General features: G+C 37.6%; 1 protein-coding gene across 1 annotated transcript in view; it reads right to left on the bottom strand.

The window, feature by feature from the left end:
- Positions 1-256: 256 nt before the first annotated feature.
- Positions 257-20,830, bottom strand: part of LOC119888445 (shootin-1-like) — a 36,272-nt gene continuing 15,698 nt past the window's right edge. Inside the window, exons 2-15 of the mRNA XM_038699000.1 lie at positions 19,828-19,922; positions 19,251-19,419; positions 12,130-12,227; positions 11,881-11,962; positions 11,163-11,257; positions 9,794-9,940; positions 9,348-9,501; positions 6,762-6,939; positions 6,082-6,152; positions 4,890-4,993; positions 3,828-3,842; positions 3,341-3,403; positions 2,646-2,775; positions 257-573 (exon numbers count right to left, since the gene is read on the bottom strand). Of these exons, the coding sequence (XP_038554928.1) occupies positions 257-573; positions 2,646-2,775; positions 3,341-3,403; positions 3,828-3,842; positions 4,890-4,993; positions 6,082-6,152; positions 6,762-6,939; positions 9,348-9,501; positions 9,794-9,940; positions 11,163-11,257; positions 11,881-11,962; positions 12,130-12,227; positions 19,251-19,419; positions 19,828-19,922 (1,718 nt within the window). The remainder of the gene's footprint in view (positions 574-2,645; positions 2,776-3,340; positions 3,404-3,827; positions 3,843-4,889; positions 4,994-6,081; positions 6,153-6,761; positions 6,940-9,347; positions 9,502-9,793; positions 9,941-11,162; positions 11,258-11,880; positions 11,963-12,129; positions 12,228-19,250; positions 19,420-19,827; positions 19,923-20,830) is intronic.

Raw genomic sequence — 20,830 nt, 5'->3', positions numbered from 1 at the left:
CGACTCCGTTTGACTCGACATACTTCTCCGTCGCAGTTTTATCGTCCTCCCCGACACTGTGGAGCAGGGACAAAAAGATGGTAAAGGTCAGAGGTTCACAACAACTGAGTTATGATACCAAATTGTTTGTAGCTATGAGCAAAGTACTGTTTATCATTAGTTAATTAAAAAAGGAGTGATCAATAGATAGTGAAAGTGATCATTAGTTGGATCCCTAGACTTGAGTCAGCTTAGCCCCCCTGATGCTGTTTATATTTCAGATGCTCCACCTGTTGGTGCAGCCGTTGCCGACCGGAGACTCTGCTGTTTCTTTCTCAGACAGAGAGCTGCAAGACCTCCTCTCCTGCCAGGAGCCCACTCTGGGCTCTTTGCCTGTGTCCGAGCTCTTCCTCCTGGCCACGACGGGCCCCGGTCCTGACCCCCGTCTCTCTGAGCTAACCCTGGGACCCGCAGAGTCGGAGGGTGTGCTCAGCCCCCCCGGCCCCTCTGGATCCTTGCCCGAGTCGCTGCTGGTGCGCCTCCCATTCAGGCTGTCTGAGGAGGAGACGTGGCTCATCTGGCCCTCTCGCTCATCTGGTGAGGAAAAAGAAAATAAATCATAAATGATATTGTTTTTTCAGAAAAACCTGTTTGTAGGTGTCAAACGTGACAGCTGCAGAACAGTTACTTAACTCATCTGTCATATCTGTGAGGTTTTCGGTGAAACTGACGGCAACAGCCTCAACTAATAAACAACACAGGCAACGATTGATAAAGAGCAACCACAAAGATCAACTCAAAGTAACTTTTACTTAGACTTTATTCAAATCAAACCATGTCACTAAGCTTTCTGACTTCAAGGGTCAACTCCTAGACTGTGAATAGTTCACTAAAGTGTCATGTCCAATGAATAACTGGCAACTAATCAGAGAACTTTGTACAGCCTCATTTCCCATTAGGAAGAATGGGACATGGCAAAAACTGGTGCTCAAATGTTGCTTGGATCACCGTAACAACTTGCAATGAGGGGCTACAACCGAGTGTGATATGTCATTTTGTTCCATTACTAGAGAAAAGTTTTTTATACGTGCACCTTTCCTAGATTAAGTACTGTGTTGTGCTTCCTGTGTGGACTTAATGTTGATCTTTCCAGTCCAGCACATGTTCAACCTTATTGGAAGTGTATTCAGCAGTAGTGCAACCTATATTGGGAAAATCTAGCTCCTCAACACGTAAAATTTGCTGAGACGCTTCACAGCACTTTGGCTTCTAATGGATGTGTTGTGTTTTAGCCCGTTAAAGAGTGACGAGGGGTCAGGAGGAGGACAGGAAGCACTCCTAATGTAACGTGCTACATTTGCTCTATTTTAGGTCATTCACTTTACAATGTTCCTCGTTGTGTTATTGTGTTTTCCTCACCTTGTTTTTCTTCTTTTGAATATTTTGCTTTACGAATAGAGTTTACAACATCCATCTTCCAAATCTTCCATGCCCCCCTTCCTCCTCCCGCTCTAACTGCATTTGCTGATACAATCAGAAACCAGTTTGACTCTTCTTTACTTCAATGATTTGAAATAAAATAAAATAAAAGCTCTAACCAGCTTTCCTCCACACCGGAGCCATTGATGTATTGAACCTAAATAATTTGCACATTTGAAAAATCAAGAAGGTGTGATTAATTCTGCCAGATGAGGCCAATCAATCATGGAAAAGCAGATAACTCCATACCAGCAATAATCTGACCTCGTTACAAAATGTGGTTCATTGTGTGGTGCAGTGCCCCCCCTACTGGACACACCCAGACATAGCAGCTCAGACAGGTTCTCCCCCAACAGCATGAAATCGTTCTGAGATGGATCCCCTGACCTCTGCTACGTTAACACCGCTTGTTCTAAAAATTGACTGACGCAGCAACGGGATAATTAGCAGCTCAACTTCATCTGAACGTGCAGACACGGAGCTCAGTGCGCTGGCTTCACCTCTGGGTTCACTTCTTCACACAGGCAGCTTTCAGTTTGCTTTATACCATCTTTTCCCTCTTTATCATTGTTGAATGTTTTCTTCTGCAAAGCTGTTCAGGAATTTTTTTCTTAACAAACTTGTAAAAGGTTCTATTAAAAGTGTATTTAAGGTCATAAATGGGTTTAATGGTTTGACGTGTTTTCCACAAAAAAAGTTCAACTTAATGCTCAGCTGAGCAGTGGTGCAAAGCAACTAAGTACATTTACTCAAGGACAGTACTTCAGTGCAATTTTGAGATACTTGTACTATAAAATTTGTTGTAATTCAACATACTACAAAACTGAAGTATTGTGTACATATTTATACATCAGGAATAGTGATCTAATAACATGACACTGACTTTTACTTTTGATACTTTAAAGTATATTTTGTTGCAAATACTTTCATACTTTTACTTAAGTAACATTTTAAATGTCAGACCTTTGACCCAAGACACACTGTATATTATATAAAAAGTTTAACATAACAAATAAAGTTTATGTATAGAAGGCCTAATTGCAAGATAAGTCAGTAACAACAAACAATGCAAACTTTGCAGAGAGGAAAATTGGTGATACAGCAGTTAGGGAAAAAATCCCTTGTTTGAGTTTCCCTGAAAAGTACACAAGAAATCAACACTGCTCAGCATCCTCAGGTGTGTTTACCTCCGGAGCCAGCTTCTCCCGCCTTGTTGCGTCGACGTCTCAGGATGACCTCCAGCTCGCTGTCCTTCTTCCCAGGTGGTGACGGCCCCGACTCCTGAGACCCTCGGCTGGGACTCCGCTTCACCGTCTCCTGAAGGCAAAAACAACCATCACTGCAGCTTATCTTATACACATATTGACATATTGTATCAATGAAATCAATACGTTTTGCTCCGTTTAATGTAATTTCTATATGTCAGTTTCATCAAAAGATTTTGATTTTTGACTTACAGATTTTAAAATCTGCATTTGAAGTCTTTCGACTGATAATATAAATTAAATTAAAATAAATAGGTTTATATGTATGCCATGTCTACCAAACATCACTGATTAACTAACTACCACTAACTAACTTGAGTTACAACAACCACAACCTTTTTTCTGCAGAACCAGAAAATTATATAACCAAAATAAAATGGTTTCTGTTCTTGACCCGTTTTGATTAAAATCATGATCTCTGAAAGGTAACAGTGTAGAGTTTACTGTCTGAAAGTGTGCTTTATATCTAGTCCTGTAGTCGCAGAGATGTTGGAATCTTAAAACCGTTTACCGTAAAATTGTGAGGATTTGTGCCTTCATGCGACATAGAGTTTGTCAAGATTGAGTAAGCAGCTGTTTTCACAGTCAAACCATAACTGGTAAAAAGCCATTTTTACCAGGATGCCTTTCAGTTCCTCCATGGCGCTCTCCTGCGGTTTCTCCTCACAGATTGGAGGTGGCTGGGGAAAAAAACACAAATATTCCTTTCTGATTTTTTTCTTGAAAGCCAAGAGTGCATGAGAGCATGGCACAAGTGCTGCATTTCATAAACACCGAAAAATTTGAATTTCTGGAGACTCACTTTGTCTTGCTGACTGAATTGAGTGAAACCCTGCTACACTGGTGTTGCAAGGCTTCATAATTAGTAAGCTTCTGGTAGGAGAAGAACAATAACCCAACAAGCACACAGTGCCCAGCCCATGAAGTGATTTGAAATGGAAGTAAAAGTGAAGTGTGTTTAACTGATTAAAACTAGAGTCGGTAGAGTGTCTGTGTGTGTGTGTTGGGTTATAGTGAGGTCAGAGGGAGGCAAACGTCTTTTCCTCCTCATAGAGCGACAGCAACTTCACATCACAAGATTGATGCAAACATCAATATACTCACTTTTACTGCTACTCTCTGTGGCATCACAAAGGAGGAACATGGAGAGGAAAGAGAAAAGAGCAATCAGCCAGAGTGCATTCAGACTACATCAAACATGGAGCCAAAGGAGCTGAAAGTGTTTACTGACGTTGATGAAAAGAGGAGAAGAATTTCAGTAAAACATGGTTTCCTTCCACAGTGATCAAGCAGGAATATTGTTTCACCTGCTTTGATGTTCGTTTGAAGTGAAGATTGATTTGATGATCATTGTAAGGTCACAGGAATATTTTAGTTCTTCTGCTGTCAGTGAGCTGTGACCTTTGACCCTTGACTTCCTTACTATAGTTGGATACAGTATCAAAATGAATGAGGACTTTAGGGCGAAGGGACTTAATTTGAAAATGTTTGTGGGCAAAAAAAAAAATTGAGATTTTTTCATTGAATCGCAAGGAAAAATGTTTCGGATTTGTTTGTACTTTTATTACTTTGCATCAGTCAAATGTACGTATGTCAGTCATACAGCCTGCTTTTGAGGCCCATACTCATCCTTGAGAGTTTTTAAAAACCTGAATTTGTGGGTTTAACAGAAACACATACCATAATCAAACATTTTTCACAATTGCATATTAAAAATTGATGACAGCTGAAAAATGAACTTGTCGATGCTCTCTGGTAGACAAAATATCTAGCTGTGGCACAGCCAATGAACGGGAAAGTTCATTCTTGAGCTTGGGATCAGTATGTGCGACAAAATAATAATTACTCAAAGTTCACTTACTGTGGACTGCATTGTCTTATTTATCACTGGCTGACAAACATGCAGACGCTTAAACAGTATATCTGCGATAAGACAAGATGATATTGTAAGAAGTGCCCAGCCGATTCAGTGCTTTGGGATGCAAAGTTTAGATCAATCTTTCTTTTTTAAATTCAGGAAACCTTTTAGATTAGTTTCAAACTTGAGATGATCAGAAAATACCTAAATATAAAATACTGATCATTAAAAAAACATGTAGCAAAGGAAAGTCACACAAACGACGAATATCCTTTATAAATGTCTCCGTCTGCCCGTCTTGTCCTCACCTTAGTCTCCTGACTCTTGACAGGTCGCAGGACGACGCCATGTTTGATCCTTTCCATCATTTCATTGACTGCTTTCACCTTCACGTCGTCCACACCCTCAGCAGCTACAGAGAGAGAGAGAAAACATGAAGTGCAAACACAGTAAGAATTCCAAGTTCCTTCATATGTTTAGGTGATATGACAGTGCTTACAATGAGATAATAGAGATTTGTTTCTAACAGAGGTTGCTATAAGTTGCTTTAAGTAGCTCTGGTTATTTTAGGCCATTGTAGGCAAGTTAGCAAATCAGAAGCAGGCCTGTTTCACCAAGTACTTTAAATCAATGTGATGAAGTATCTTGAATCTTTTCAGGTATTTATTTACAGGATTAACAAAAAAAAACAACATTCCCATCTGGTTATTTTATCTATTAACCATTTTAATTTCTGTAAAATATCACAATATGTATCACTATCATAATTATATACCATCATTTTATTTGATCCATACCGGTCACTGCTATCTAACTAACTAATCACTATAGACAGATATCAGCACATGAATGCAGGATCTGTAGGCAAGGGACAAGATTTTGGTATCGGAAGTGTTCGGGTTTCCGTTGTAATCCGAGGAGTATTGACCAATCACGTTTGAGTGGGCATTGGATGCAAGGGTGGTGATGGTGCAGTGAATAAGACACATATCTTTGGTGTGAGAGACACAGGTTCAATTCCCCACTGTGACACATCCACCAATGTGTCCCTGAGCAAGACACTTAACCCCTTGTTGCTCCAGAGGCGTAAGACCTCTGACATATACAGCAATTGTAAGTCGCTTTGGATAAAAGCATCAGCAAAATGAGTAAATGTGATGCAGCTAAATGGTCTCTGCGTGGAACAAAAGAGACGAAACACATCTGATATTTAGCTTCTTGGAACCCTAACCTTATTTATTTTTTATTTATCTGCATTCAAATTGTCATCAGACAATAGCTGATGGCTTCTGAGATTGCTGTTCAGACTGGATACAATTAGCGCCGGACAGAAGAGGAAGTCTTGACCCGGATATCTGGATAATATCAGATCCTGTCCAATGGCTTCACCAAAAGCCCGAATCATTGGCTGTTTTCCCAAGAAGCTAAATTTACAATAGTTAAAGGGTACTGTACTACATGTGACAACATATAAATATAAAAAGGTGTGGTAAAACTCACCTGGAGGCTGCTCTGCCTTCACGGACGCTTTAGAGCCTTTTGAAGATTTCCTCATGATGGCTATCAGAGAGCTGAGAGAGCGAGAGACAAGAAACATAAATGGTCTGAAACGTTTTTCATTTCAATTGTCCCTTCAGTGCATTAATGCTGCTTTCAAGCTACTGTATGTCACTTCCTTTATTACAGAGTAGGTGCTCTTCTGTGTCTCTCAAAGCACTTTGCTAATCTGATTATCAGAAGGTGCCTTTATTTTTCACTCTTGTCGGTTTGTCATCTGTTTCCAAAACTACTATCACTATCAATCAATCAACGTTGTTGTAAGTTTTGAGGACACTATACAGTGGATTTGTTTCACACTCAGAATTCAGACACTCAATTAAAATATCCCGCAGATACATACTGTATATAGTAACTGGAGAATGATTTCAGACACAGGGTAGGATTACTTGATTAAACTGCAATCCTGAAACTCTACACAAGGCTCAAATAAATTATCCACTAAATTCACGTTTTGTCACACAACCTCCTCTTTTTAATTCACTTTCTAAAAACTGAAACCGGTTTCAGTTTTCCCAGTGCTGTAGCTGATTTAATTTTGTACAGGACATGTAACCACAGAAACGTCTGTAGATTGCAGTGCGTTGTGGAACATGTGTTGGGTTTGCTGTCGCCATCCTCACCTGAGGGGGTTGCATCTCGAGGGGGGAGGTGGAGGAGGCGGAGGAGGGGGGGGAGGAGGGGGAGGAGGAGGCTGCGGGGGAGGGGCGGGAGGTGGGGCAACCCCAGGTTCGGGGGGAGGGGGTCCCGTTCTGGTCGTCATGGCATTGTTTTTCTGGGTCTCCTCCTGGAGCTTGTGGACTGTAGAGAGGAAGAAAAACAATGGAAACAGTCAATAACACTAACAGTACACTACTGCTAGTACTATTTATCTAGTAGTACTTTTCATCCTTTCTGCTGTAGGAGCTCTGGTGAAGGAAATCCTTTAAACCTCCATGTGAAGACTCTTACCCCACACACTATCTTTGGACACTATGCAACACCAATGAAAGAGGCTTCTGTTTTTATTGTCTCTTTTTAACAGCTCCTGGTTGAAGTCAGTTGGCGGTTTTGGCCCTGACTTCATGTGACCCATTTAAAATGGACAGATGCCGTGTTGCACGCAGGGAGAAAGTCTGCGTGTTTGCCAGCTTTCCTGCAGCAGATGGGTCAATGGTCTGTGTCGGACACATCCTGCCCACACAATACATATTACAATTTCTGTTAATTTTTGAGGTTTTGCTGTTAAGATTCTTTAATTTTTTTGTTCCAATGTATGTCACTCATAACATGAGACACAGACAACAATAAAGGTGAAATCAGATTGTGGATGTTTAAAGAGTTTAAAAATGGAGTTACACAACCACAGCAACCAAATTCAACACGTGCCACATTTATGTAAATATATTTTGGTGGTTTCATGGTGGTGCATGACTTTTTAATAACTTAACTTAACTAGCTTTTTCCAGCTCTTCCCTGAAGCTATATGAGTTATATGATCAAAGACATGTTTTTTTTAGGAATGCACCATTCCATTAATTTCATTGTTTCCCTAAACTTCAGCTTGACATATTTGACATCTACTTAAATGTGGAAATCTCCACCACCACATTTTAAAATAAAGTCCTGTCAACAATCGCCGATATTTGTGGGCAGATCATTAGTTTGTATAGATGAATCCACAGGAGAGCCAGTGGGGTTAAAGAGATTAAAATAAGACAAAATGAACAAGGGCTGAATCCAAATAGTCGAAGATGTGATGCTTCGAATCTCACAGTCGTAGCTTCGCAGCGAAACGAGGATCGTGCCATTTTGGCGATATGGGGGTGCCCAACGTCTGATTTTACATAGAACTACCAGTTTTCTCCCAGTAAGTTAATATACAGCCTATTACAATATACATTTCAACATTTAATGCTGTAAATAATAATAATAAACATGTATAAAAGAAAAAAAAACTTCCAATAAATGTTTTTAAAGTGCGTGAATAAATCCAAAATTGTAATCCTAACCCTGGGTCGTCAGTGCGTAACACCTGCTGAAGAGACGGAGCCACAGCTTCACCAGTGTTGTGCCGAGTTGTCCCTCACGACACTTTCGGATAATTTATCACCGTTGATGAACCACACAAAGAATATTTTAATGTTCTTAAATAGCCGGCTACTTGAAATAGACCAGCGAGGAACCACGATGTGCGGGCAGTTGTCGGCAGCACGGCAAAAACTATGCACAACACCGGTGAATGGCAGTGGCGAGAGAGAGAGAGAGAGAGAGAGAGAGAGAGAGAGAGAGAGAGAGAGAGAGAGAGAGAGAGAGAGAGAGAGAGAGAGAATGGTCAACAATAAGCCTCAGTTTAGCTTTGGCTCGCAATCGCCGTGCACAAAAACACACATGATTCGATCAGTCGACTACAGGCAGGACTTGACGATTCTGATTCGACTTTGTAAGTCGGGGACAGCCCTAAAATGAACTAAAGACACTGTGGCAGCTGGATGCCTTTATAGAGACGTTTAAAGCTGAACCACATAACTGAGATCAGACTCGCAGGGTTTAGTCTGATTTTGGTGCAGCTCAATTAGAGCACTCAAACTGGGTCAACAACGTGTGTCACCTTGGGGTCTAAAAGTACCAGTGCATGTAATAATTGTGCATGTGTCAGTATACTGTATTAGGGTTCATTGGTTTCAATATTGCCAACATCCCTGTTGATTATTGTTTCTTTTGTAATGTATAATTTCTTATAACAGATATATATCTAACTATATGTTATCAGTGTCTCTAGTTTAGGATCAATCACAATTATATATCGAGTCCATCATTTTCAGTCTCTTATGTCGTTTCTGCGTATCAAAAAGAGAAAAGTCTATTTGTTTTTTTCAATTTCCCTTTTTCTTACTTTCTTCTTTTTCTTTTTTTAGATTTTTAGTTTCTATTTAACTCATTTAAAACATTTTTAAATTGCTTTTATGTTTTATTTAAAGGACTCTGAATTACCTTGTTGTTGAAATGTGCTATACAAATAAACTTGCCTTGCCTTTGTATTCAGATTAACCCACGTTCAGGCAGATACTTGCCAGCCAATCAGAAACAAGTGTTTTCTGTGACTATGCTGTGTACTGGGTGTGTGTATATCTCCTATCTCCTTTCAATTATATGAAGTAACACCCAACTGAGGACCCCTTCCCGCGCCGTATGTGTGTAAACGTGTGTGCGTCTCCACCTCCGCCCACCTCTGTTCTCCAGCTCCTCATTCTTCTTCTCTGCCTTCTCCAATCGTCCGTCCACCTCCTTCTTCTCCACCTCCAGCAGCTCCAGCTGCCTCTGCAGAGCCTCCAGCTGCTTCTTCACACAGCTCTGCTCCAGCTGGGCCTGCAGGCTCTCCACCTACACACAGACACACACACACACATATTGTATGATGTGCTGTACACCATGGCTACACAATTAGGGTGAGTCTATTGTTTATTGATCAACATCTTTGTCCTCTCTCAAAAGGTCACATGACTACTGCATAACCTTAACAAGTAGCATGCAACTTCAGCAGACCTCAATGTGTGAGTGACTGTAAAAGGCTGAAGTGCTACAGAATCTTAATATTTCAGAGTTGTAGCAGAGAACAGACAAGATTTTAATTTTTATGATCTTTGGTCAAAGTCTTGAAGTTTCTGGGGTTTACCTTCTGCTGATGCTGCAGACGCTCCTCCTCCAGGGTTTTGGTGATGGCAGCAACATCCTCCAGAGCTTTCAGAAGCTGAACGCTGGGCTCAGCACTCTGTAGCAGGAGCATACTCTGCCTGTTGGCCTCCTTCTGCTTCACCAGCATCTGCAGGAGGGAGTGGAGGAAGAAGAGGAGGAGGAGGAGGATGAGGAGAACAGAAGAAGGGAGACGTGGAAGAGGAGAAGAAGAATGCCAAAACAAAGCAGGGGAGAAGGAGAGGAAGATACAGAGGGAGAGGAGGGAGGAGAATGATGAGAAAGATTTGCATTTTCACTTCCAAAATTCCATCCCAGTTAGTTCATCACATACAGTCTGTTTAAATCCTGCAGGCTCTTCACTTTTCAGGTCAGTAACCACCAGATTCAGGACAATTCATTAATCAGGCACAAGGTTATTAACACACACACACACACACACACACATCAATCACCAACACAGCAATGCAGGTCAGCTTTTATCACTGAGGCTAACAGTAGCATCGTTTCATAGCTTTTAATTCACGGAAAGCAATTAGTTTTATCTTCAGACTGGATCACTTCAGAGATTTGAAGCATACCAGTCATAACGTATTCTCAGAAACTCTGAAATGTAGATTATGAATACTGTGATAATTATGTTTCTGATACCTCTAATATTTTTTCACATGTTCATCACATGAAACAATTAGTTGAAGCGGTGCTTTGTGGATGATAGAAAACTGAATCTGCCTCTTTCTGCAGCATAACAACGATAAAAAACCTCCACCACAGATGTCACATTTGAATTGTTTGTCCCTTCAACAGGTAAAATCCACCAATTTTGGTGCAAGCTAGATCCTAAGTCACAAGTTATTCTTTTTGTGTAGCGGTGCTAAAACAAACAAATGTAAGATTCCATCCAACTGACTAAAATAAATAATGCAGAGAGGAATATCAGCACTGAGTTTGAAGCTGCACTAATCACTATATTTGATACTGAACTAGTTTTAATTTAATGCCAAAGTGATGTGTTAAGGAATACTTCTAGTAACAAACAACTGCTCTCATCAACAACAAGGAGCTCAGGGGCCGGATGTCTTTCTCAGGAGCAGGTAGAGACCGAACTACAGCTAATAGGAGAGTGAATATTGAAGTTAGATCAGTCAGGTGGACAGAGGAATGTGATGATAATGTTGATCTGTGTATGCTGGAGAACTAAATAGCTACTATTTTCGAACATGTAAACCAGTGATACTGTGATGGCAGCATATCTGTCAGCTTGTTTTGATGTCTTTTCTGCCTCCTAGTAGCCAAAAACATATTAATGTAGCTTAAAGGTTCAAACAAGTTGTGTGTTTCTGTGATTGTACCTCGTGTGCGTAAGTCTCAGCTTTGACTCTTAGGCTCTGCTCCAAGTCGAGCTGCTCCTTCATCCCATCGTACTCCTGAGCGGCCATCATGGAGACTGCAGAGACAAAGAAAACATCACATAAGCACTCATTTGAATTGACACAACTGATGTTTTTTTTTTCAACCTGTCCTTTGTATTCAAGTCTGACAGGACTGTTTGCACATTAACGTGTAGCCTATGTTAACAAGTATTGTTCAACATGTTAGCATGTTAAAATGACAACTAACATTTTGCAGTTTACCTTGTTAACATCTGTAAATTTATGTTAACATACTAACTTATTTCAAGACTTAATATTCCCATTTTCATTCACAAGGAGATTCATTATTTTGTAGTTTTCCTCCTTTCTCCTTTTTTCATTTCTGTGCGTTCATGAATTAAAGTCAGAAAGCCTCAGGATAAGTGCACATTTCTCACTAAAGTTGAGATCTGAGAGTTGAGAAGTTGAGATTTACAACTCACAAGGACGTGTCTCTCATTCGCAATGCATAATTCATGTTCTCTTGCATCTTTGCATTTATCGTAATTTAAATTTTAGGACCTTAGCATAAAAATAGAAGAGTTTAACATGCTAAATTAAATGAAGGCTGTGTTTTAGAATTCATTTTCGTTAAATGAATTTGTTGTATCACTGGTTTGAACCTCGGTCACTGTGTTTCTGCTGTGTTGTGACTCACCTCTGTTGAATCTCTTGATTGTTTTTCCTTGTTGCTCAACAGTTTCACGAAGCTCTTTCATCTCTGCCTGATCTTTCTGTGACTGCAAATAGTGAAAGAAAAGTAAGTCAGTAAAATCAGGGATCATAAACAGTCAAAGAAATGTTTTCCTTTCATAGGCTGTCAAACCAATAACATTTTGACTGACAGCGATGACATAAACAACTCCACAGCAAAGAAGACAGAGGAAGAGGACTTGGTCCTCCTCACCTGTGACGTGAACTCTTCTATCCGTCTCTGCTGTTCGTGAATCTGACAGACAAAATTCTTCTTCTCCTCCAACAAGCTGTTCACTGTCTCCCTCAGTTCTGACAAAACACAGAAATGAACAGTACAGCATGGTAAAGAGTTTTTATTTCTGAATTTCACTGCACAATCAATGTTAATAGTGACCTTTCATTTACAATTAGAAAGCAAGTTCCCTAAATAGAAAATGTCCATGCATTTTCTGAGGAGCATGAATGCGTTGAGTACATTTGGATATTTCCTGATGTTATCTCTAGAAAAGACAAACACATTAGGATTCATCCTCTGAGGAGCATGTACAGTATATCCACAGCAAATATTAACATAATTCTACGTATTGTACCTTTAACCTGTTTTTGGTACTGTGTGAATATAATTCTACGTATTGTACCTTTGGTACTGTGTGAATATAATTCTACGTATTGTACCTTTAACCTGTTTTTGGCACTGTGTGAATATAATTCTACGTATTGTACCTTTAACCTGTTTTTGGCACTGTGTGAATATAATTCTACGTATTGTACCTTTAACCTGTTTTTGTTACTGTGTGAATATAATTCTACATATTGTACCTTTAACCTGTTTTTGGTACTGTGTGAATATAATTCTACGTATTGTACCTTTAACCTGTTTTTGGCACTGTGTGAATATAATTCTACGTATTGTACCTTTAACCTGTTTTTGGCACTGTGTGAATATAATTCTACGTATTGTACCTTTAACCTGTTTTTGGTACTGTGTGAATATAATTCTACGTATTGTACCTTTAAGCTGTTTTTGGCACTGTGTGAATATAATTCTACGTATTGTACCTTTAACCTGTTTTTGGCACTGTGTGAATATAATTCTACGTATTGTACCTTTGGTACTGTGTGAATATAATTCTACGTATTGTACCTTTAACCTGTTTTTGGCACTGTGTGAATATAATTCTACGTATTGTACCTTTAAACTGTTTTTGGTACTGTGTGAATATAATTCTACGTATTGTACCTTTAAGCTGTTTTTGGCACTGTGTGAATATAATTCTACGTATTGTACCTTTAACCTGTTTTTGGTACTGTGTGAATATAATTCTACGTATTGTACCTTTAACCTGTTTTTGGCACTGTGTGAATATAATTCTACGTATTGTACCTTTAACCTGTTTTTGGTACTGTGTGAATATAATTCTACGTATTGTACCTTTAACCTGTTTTTGGTACTGTGTGAATATAATTCTACGTATTGTACCTTTAACCTGTTTTTGGCACTGTGTGAATATAATTCTACGTATTGTACCTTTAACCTGTTTTTGGTACTGTGTGAATATAATTCTACGTATTGTACCTTTAACCTGTTTTTGGTACTGTGTGAATATAATTCTACGTATTGTACCTTTAACCTGTTTTTGGTACTGTGTGAATATAATTCTACGTATTGTACCTTTAAGCTGTTTTTGGCACTGTGTGAATATAATTCTACGTATTGTACCTTTGGTACTGTGTGAATATAATTCTACGTATTGTACCTTTAACCTGTTTTTGGCACTGTGTGAATATAATTCTACGTATTGTACCTTTAACCTGTTTTTGGTACTGTGTGAATATAATTCTACGTATTGTACCTTTAACCTGTTTTTGGCACTGTGTGAATATAATTCTACGTATTGTACCTTTAACCTGTTTTTGGTACTGTGTGAATATAATTCTACGTATTGTACCTTTAACCTGTTTTTGTTACTGTGTGAATATAATTCTACGTATTGTACCTTTAACCTGTTTTTGGCACTGTGTGAATATAATTCTACGTATTGTACCTTTAAGCTGTTTTTGGCACTGTGTGAATATAATTCTACGTATTGTACCTTTAACCTGTTTTTGGTACTGTGTGAATATAATTCTACGTATTGTACCTTTAAGCTGTTTTTGGCACTGTGTGAATATAATTCTACGTATTGTACCTTTGGTACTGTGTGAATATAATTCTACGTATTGTACCTTTAACCTGTTTTTGGCACTGTGTGAATATAATTCTACGTATTGTACCTTTAACCTGTTTTTGGTACTGTGTGAATATAATTCTACATATTGTACCTTTAACCTGTTTTTGGCACTGTGTGAATATAATTCTACGTATTGTACCTTTAACCTGTTTTTGGTACTGTGTGAATATAATTCTACGTATTGTACCTTTAACCTGTTTTTGTTACTGTGTGAATATAATTCTACGTATTGTACCTTTAAACTGTTTTTGGCACTGTGTGAATATAATTCTACGTATTGTACCTTTAAGCTGTTTTTGGCACTGTGTGAATATAATTCTACGTATTGTACCTTTAACCTGTTTTTGGTACTGTGTGAATATAATTCTACGTATTGTACCTTTAAGCTGTTTTTGGTACTGTGTGAATATAATTCTACGTATTGTACCTTTAACCTGTTTTTGGTACTGTGTGAATATAATTCTACGTATTGTACCTTTGGTACTGTGTGAATATAATTCTACGTATTGTACCTTTGGCACTGTGTGAATATAATTCTACGTATTGTACCTTTAACCTGTTTTTGGTACTGTGTGAATATAATTCTACGTATTGTACCTTTAAGCTGTTTTTGGCACTGTGTGAATATAATTCTACGTATTGTACCTTTAACCTGTTTTTGGCACTGTGTGAATATAATTCTACATATTGTACCTTTAACCTGTTTTTGGCACTGTGTGAATATAATTCTACGTATTGTACCTTTAAGCTGTTTTTGGCACTGTGTGAATATAATTCTACGTATTGTACCTTTAAGCTGTTTTTGGCACTGGGTGAATATAATTCTACGTATTGTACCTTTAACCTGTTTTTGGTACTGTGTGAATATAATTCTACGTATTGTACCTTTAAGCTGTTTTTGGCACTGGGTGAATATAATTCTACGTATTGTACCTTTAACCTGTTTTTGGCACTGTGTGAATATAATTCTACGTATTGTACCTTTAAGCTGTTTTTGGCACTGTGTGAATATAATTCTACGTATTGTACCTTTAAGCTGTTTTTGGCACTGGGTGAATATAATTCTACGTATTGTACCTTTAACCTGTTTTTGTTACTGTGTGAATATAATTCTACGTATTGTACCTTTAACCTGTTTTTGGCACTGTGTGAATATAATTCTACGTATTGTACCTTTAAGCTGTTTTTGGCACTGTGTGAATATAATTCTACGTATTGTACCTTTAACCTGTTTTTGGTACTGTGTGAATATAATTCTACGTATTGTACCTTTAAGCTGTTTTTGGCACTGTGTGAATATAATTCTACGTATTGTACCTTTGGTACTGTGTGAATATAATTCTACGTATTGTACCTTTAACCTGTTTTTGGCACTGTGTGAATATAATTCTACGTATTGTACCTTTAACCTGTTTTTGGTACTGTGTGAATATAATTCTACGTATTGTACCTTTAACCTGTTTTTGGCACTGTGTGAATATAATTCTACGTATTGTACCTTTAACCTGTTTTTGGTACTGTGTGAATATAATTCTACGTATTGTACCTTTAACCTGTTTTTGTTACTGTGTGAATATAATTCTACGTATTGTACCTTTAACCTGTTTTTGGCACTGTGTGAATATAATTCTACGTATTGTACCTTTAAGCTGTTTTTGGCACTGTGTGAATATAATTCTACGTATTGTACCTTTAACCTGTTTTTGGTACTGTGTGAATATAATTCTACGTATTGTACCTTTAAGCTGTTTTTGGTACTGTGTGAATATAATTCTACGTATTGTACCTTTAACCTGTTTTTGGTACTGTGTGAATATAATTCTACGTATTGTACCTTTGGTACTGTGTGAATATAATTCTACGTATTGTACCTTTGGCACTGTGTGAATATAATTCTACGTATTGTACCTTTAACCTGTTTTTGGTACTGTGTGAATATAATTCTACGTATTGTACCTTTAAGCTGTTTTTGGCACTGTGTGAATATAATTCTACGTATTGTACCTTTGGTACTGTGTGAATATAATTCTACGTATTGTACCTTTAACCTGTTTTTGGCACTGTGTGAATATAATTCTACGTATTGTACCTTTAACCTGTTTTTGGTACTGTGTGAATATAATTCTACATATTGTACCTTTAACCTGTTTTTGGCACTGTGTGAATATAATTCTACGTATTGTACCTTTAACCTGTTTTTGGTACTGTGTGAATATAATTCTACGTATTGTACCTTTAACCTGTTTTTGTTACTGTGTGAATATAATTCTACGTATTGTACCTTTAAACTGTTTTTGGCACTGTGTGAATATAATTCTACGTATTGTACCTTTAAGCTGTTTTTGGCACTGTGTGAATATAATTCTACGTATTGTACCTTTAACCTGTTTTTGGTACTGTGTGAATATAATTCTACGTATTGTACCTTTAAGCTGTTTTTGGTACTGTGTGAATATAATTCTACGTATTGTACCTTTAACCTGTTTTTGGTACTGTGTGAATATAATTCTACGTATTGTACCTTTGGTACTGTGTGAATATAATTCTACGTATTGTACCTTTGGCACTGTGTGAATATAATTCTACGTATTGTACCTTTAACCTGTTTTTGGTACTGTGTGAATATAATTCTACGTATTGTACCTTTAAGCTGTTTTTGGCACTGTGTGAATATAATTCTACGTATTGTACCTTTAACCTGTTTTTGGCACTGTGTGAATATAATTCTACATATTGTACCTTTAACCTGTTTTTGGCACTGTGTGAATATAATTCTACGTATTGTACCTTTAAGCTGTTTTTGGCACTGTGTGAATATAATTCTACGTATTGTACCTTTAAGCTGTTTTTGGCACTGGGTGAATATAATTCTACGTATTGTACCTTTAACCTGTTTTTGGTACTGTGTGAATATAATTCTACGTATTGTACCTTTAAGCTGTTTTTGGCACTGGGTATAATTCTACGTATTGTACCTTTAACCTGTTTTTGGCACTGTGTGAATATAATTCTACGTATTGTACCTTTAAGCTGTTTTTGGCACTGTGTGAATATAATTCTACGTATTGTACCTTTAAGCTGTTTTTGGCACTGGTGAATATAATTCTACGTATTGTACCTTTAACCTGTTTTTGTTACTGTGTGAATATAATTCTACGTATTGTACCTTTAACCTGTTTTTGGCACTGTGTGAATATAATTCTACGTATTGTACCTTTAAGCTGTTTTTGGCACTGTGTGAATATAATTCTACGTATTGTACCTTTAACCTGTTTTTGGTACTGTGTGAATATAATTCTACGTATTGTACCTTTAAGCTGTTTTTGGCACTGTGTGAATATAATTCTACGTATTGTACCTTTGGTACTGTGTGAATATAATTCTACGTATTGTACCTTTAACCTGTTTTTGGCACTGTGTGAATATAATTCTACGTATTGTACCTTTAACCTGTTTTTGGTACTGTGTGAATATAATTCTACGTATTGTACCTTTAACCTGTTTTTGGCACTGTGTGAATATAATTCTACGTATTGTACCTTTAACCTGTTTTTGGTACTGTGTGAATATAATTCTACGTATTGTACCTTTAACCTGTTTTTGTTACTGTGTGAATATAATTCTACGTATTGTACCTTTAACCTGTTTTTGGCACTGTGTGAATATAATTCTACGTATTGTACCTTTAAGCTGTTTTTGGCACTGTGTGAATATAATTCTACGTATTGTACCTTTAACCTGTTTTTGGTACTGTGTGAATATAATTCTACGTATTGTACCTTTAAGCTGTTTTTGGTACTGTGTGAATATAATTCTACGTATTGTACCTTTAACCTGTTTTTGGTACTGTGTGAATATAATTCTACGTATTGTACCTTTGGTACTGTGTGAATATAATTCTACGTATTGTACCTTTGGCACTGTGTGAATATAATTCTACGTATTGTACCTTTAACCTGTTTTTGGTACTGTGTGAATATAATTCTACGTATTGTACCTTTAACCTGTTTTTGGCACTGTGTGAATATAATTCTACGTATTGTACCTTTAACCTGTTTTTGGTACTGTGTGAATATAATTCTACGTATTGTACCTTTAACCTGTTTTTGGTACTGTGTGAATATAATTCTACGTATTGTACCTTTAAGCTGTTTTTGGCACTGTGTGAATATAATTCTACGTATTGTACCTTTAACCTGTTTTTGGCACTGTGTGAATATAATTCTACATATTGTACCTTTAACCTGTTTTTGGCACTGTGTGAATATAATTCTACGTATTGTACCTTTAAGCTGTTTTTGGCACTGTGTGAATATAATTCTACGTATTGTACCTTTAAGCTGTTTTTGGCACTGGGTGAATATAATTCTACGTATTGTACCTTTAACCTGTTTTTGGTACTGTGTGAATATAATTCTACGTATTGTACCTTTAACCTGTTTTTGTTACTGTGTGAATATAATTCTACGTATTGTACCTTTAACTTGTTTTTGGCACTGTGTGAATATAATTCTACGTATTGTACCTTTAACCTGTTTTTGGCACTGTGTGAATATAATTCTACGTATTGTACCTTTAAGCTGTTTTTGGCACTGTGTGAATATAATTCTACGTATTGTACCTTTAAGCTGTTTTTGGCACTGTGTGAATATAATTCTACGTATTGTACCTTTAACCTGTTTTTGGTACTGTGTGAATATAATTCTACGTATTGTACCTTTAACCTGTTTTTGTTACTGTGTGAATATAATTCTACGTATTGTACCTTTAACCTGTTTTTGGTACTGTGTGAATATAATTCTACGTATTGTACCTTTAACCTGTTTTTGTTACTGTGTGAATATAATTCTACGTATTGTACCTTTAAGCTGTTTTTGGCACTGTGTGAATATAATTCTACGTATTGTACCTTTAAGCTGTTTTTGGCACTGGGTGAATATAATTCTACGTATTGTACCTTTAAGCTGTTTTTGGTACTGTGTGAATATAATTCTACGTATTGTACCTTTAACCTGTTTTTGGTACTGTGTGAATATAATTCTACGTATTGTACCTTTAACCTGTTTTTGGCACTGTGTGAATATAATTCTACGTATTGTACCTTTAACTTGTTGCTGGTACTGCGTGAAGGTGTCAGGGCTTCCGTCTGCTGTGTCTGCATCCGAGTCAGCGTCCAGAGCGATGCAGTCTGAGATGCTGGGAAGCAGCTCGTCCAAACATGGACGTGACGACAGGCTCAGGTACTTCAACTTCCTGTTCTCGCAGTTCAGCTGGAGGTCAACGTTCAGAGGGATCAATGTCAATGACTAAAACTATACATGCAGAAAATTTCTCCTTTAAGAAACAGAATCATCGTAGTGAAAGTATTTGCACATTGAAGAGTTTATAGAATCTTTTTTTCATTCTTTCATATTCATTAATGTTACAAATATTATGTACATATACATTCATAAATGATGTCCTAGTTGTAAATACATCTGCATATTATTAAATTTTAATATAAGCACACAGTTTTTGCAGTGGAGGCAGTAACAGACAGATAATGTAGTCAAATTGTCTCTGGGCAGAGTCATCCTGACTCAGCTGTTCACCCCCTTCTCCTGCTAGTGCCAGCTGGACCCTCATAATACTAAATCTTGTAGTATTGATTATTTAGTGTGTGCGTGTGTGTATCTGACCTTTGTGGCCAGGGCCTCTGCATTCTCCCGGCACGACTTCTCGATCTCCAGCTGAGTCTGCAGAACGCTCACCTCCTCAATCACCATCTGAGATACTGAGGGGAGGACACACACACACACACACACACACACACACACACACACACACACACACAGTTTTAGGGTTACACAATACACTGTATTAATTAACTTATTTGCACAGAGCTAACATTTTTGTTACATGTTTGTTATATATTATCAGTATCGTGACGATTTCAGAATGATGCCCATAAGGTCAGAGATAGAAATCTAGTGAAGTCAGAGCCCGAAACATCTGTACATTTCAGTTTAACTACTATTTAATGAGAGAAAAGTGCAAGAAGAGACTTGGTGAATGCTTATCCTTGTTTGTCAGTCGTGTATGAAGCTGCATTCCTGGCATGTAGCAGCCTGAAGGACATTAATATAATAATATTAAAAGATTTAATGTGAATGCCACGAGTCAAGTGCATTCCTTTCTTTATTTTCCTGATGGAACAGAAGTCTGCCTTCTAAAATAAAGTTTGGAGATGATGCACTAAAATAGTGACAGGCTCCTTGGTCCTGAGCTTCAAATCATATTCAATGCTTTTTAATAAAGAACAAGCTTTGCATTTCTGCTGTCATTTGCAGAGCAACTATGTAACCGTGTCTTTAACTATGTGAACAGCAAACATATCTTGTATTCCCATGTTGAAAACACAAATTCACAAGTTCCTTTAGAGGCAGAAACTGGATTTGCATATAGCCAGGATGTTTTTTCTCATGTGTTGTATTGTCAAGACAGTGATCAGTGAGTTTCAGTGTAAAACTACCACATACACTAAGAGCTAAATAAAAGTGAGCCTGAGGTTGTTAGACGCTCGCAGCTGTCGAACATGTCACCAGAGCTCAGCTAGTCCTCAAGTTATTTTAAAATGACCCAGATATGGAGACTCTGGGAAAATCTAGACGGAGAGAAAAAACTCAACGTGATGAAGTAGCT

This window comes from Micropterus salmoides, unplaced genomic scaffold (assembly GCF_014851395.1).
Source record: "Micropterus salmoides isolate LMB-PRFRI ecotype aquatic unplaced genomic scaffold, ASM1485139v1 Ms_hic_scaffold_5, whole genome shotgun sequence".
In the NCBI taxonomy this organism is placed as follows: Eukaryota; Metazoa; Chordata; class Actinopteri; order Centrarchiformes; family Centrarchidae; genus Micropterus; species Micropterus salmoides.
The sequence above is the reverse complement of the archived record's forward strand: the minus strand, read 5'-3'. Positions and strand labels throughout refer to the sequence as shown.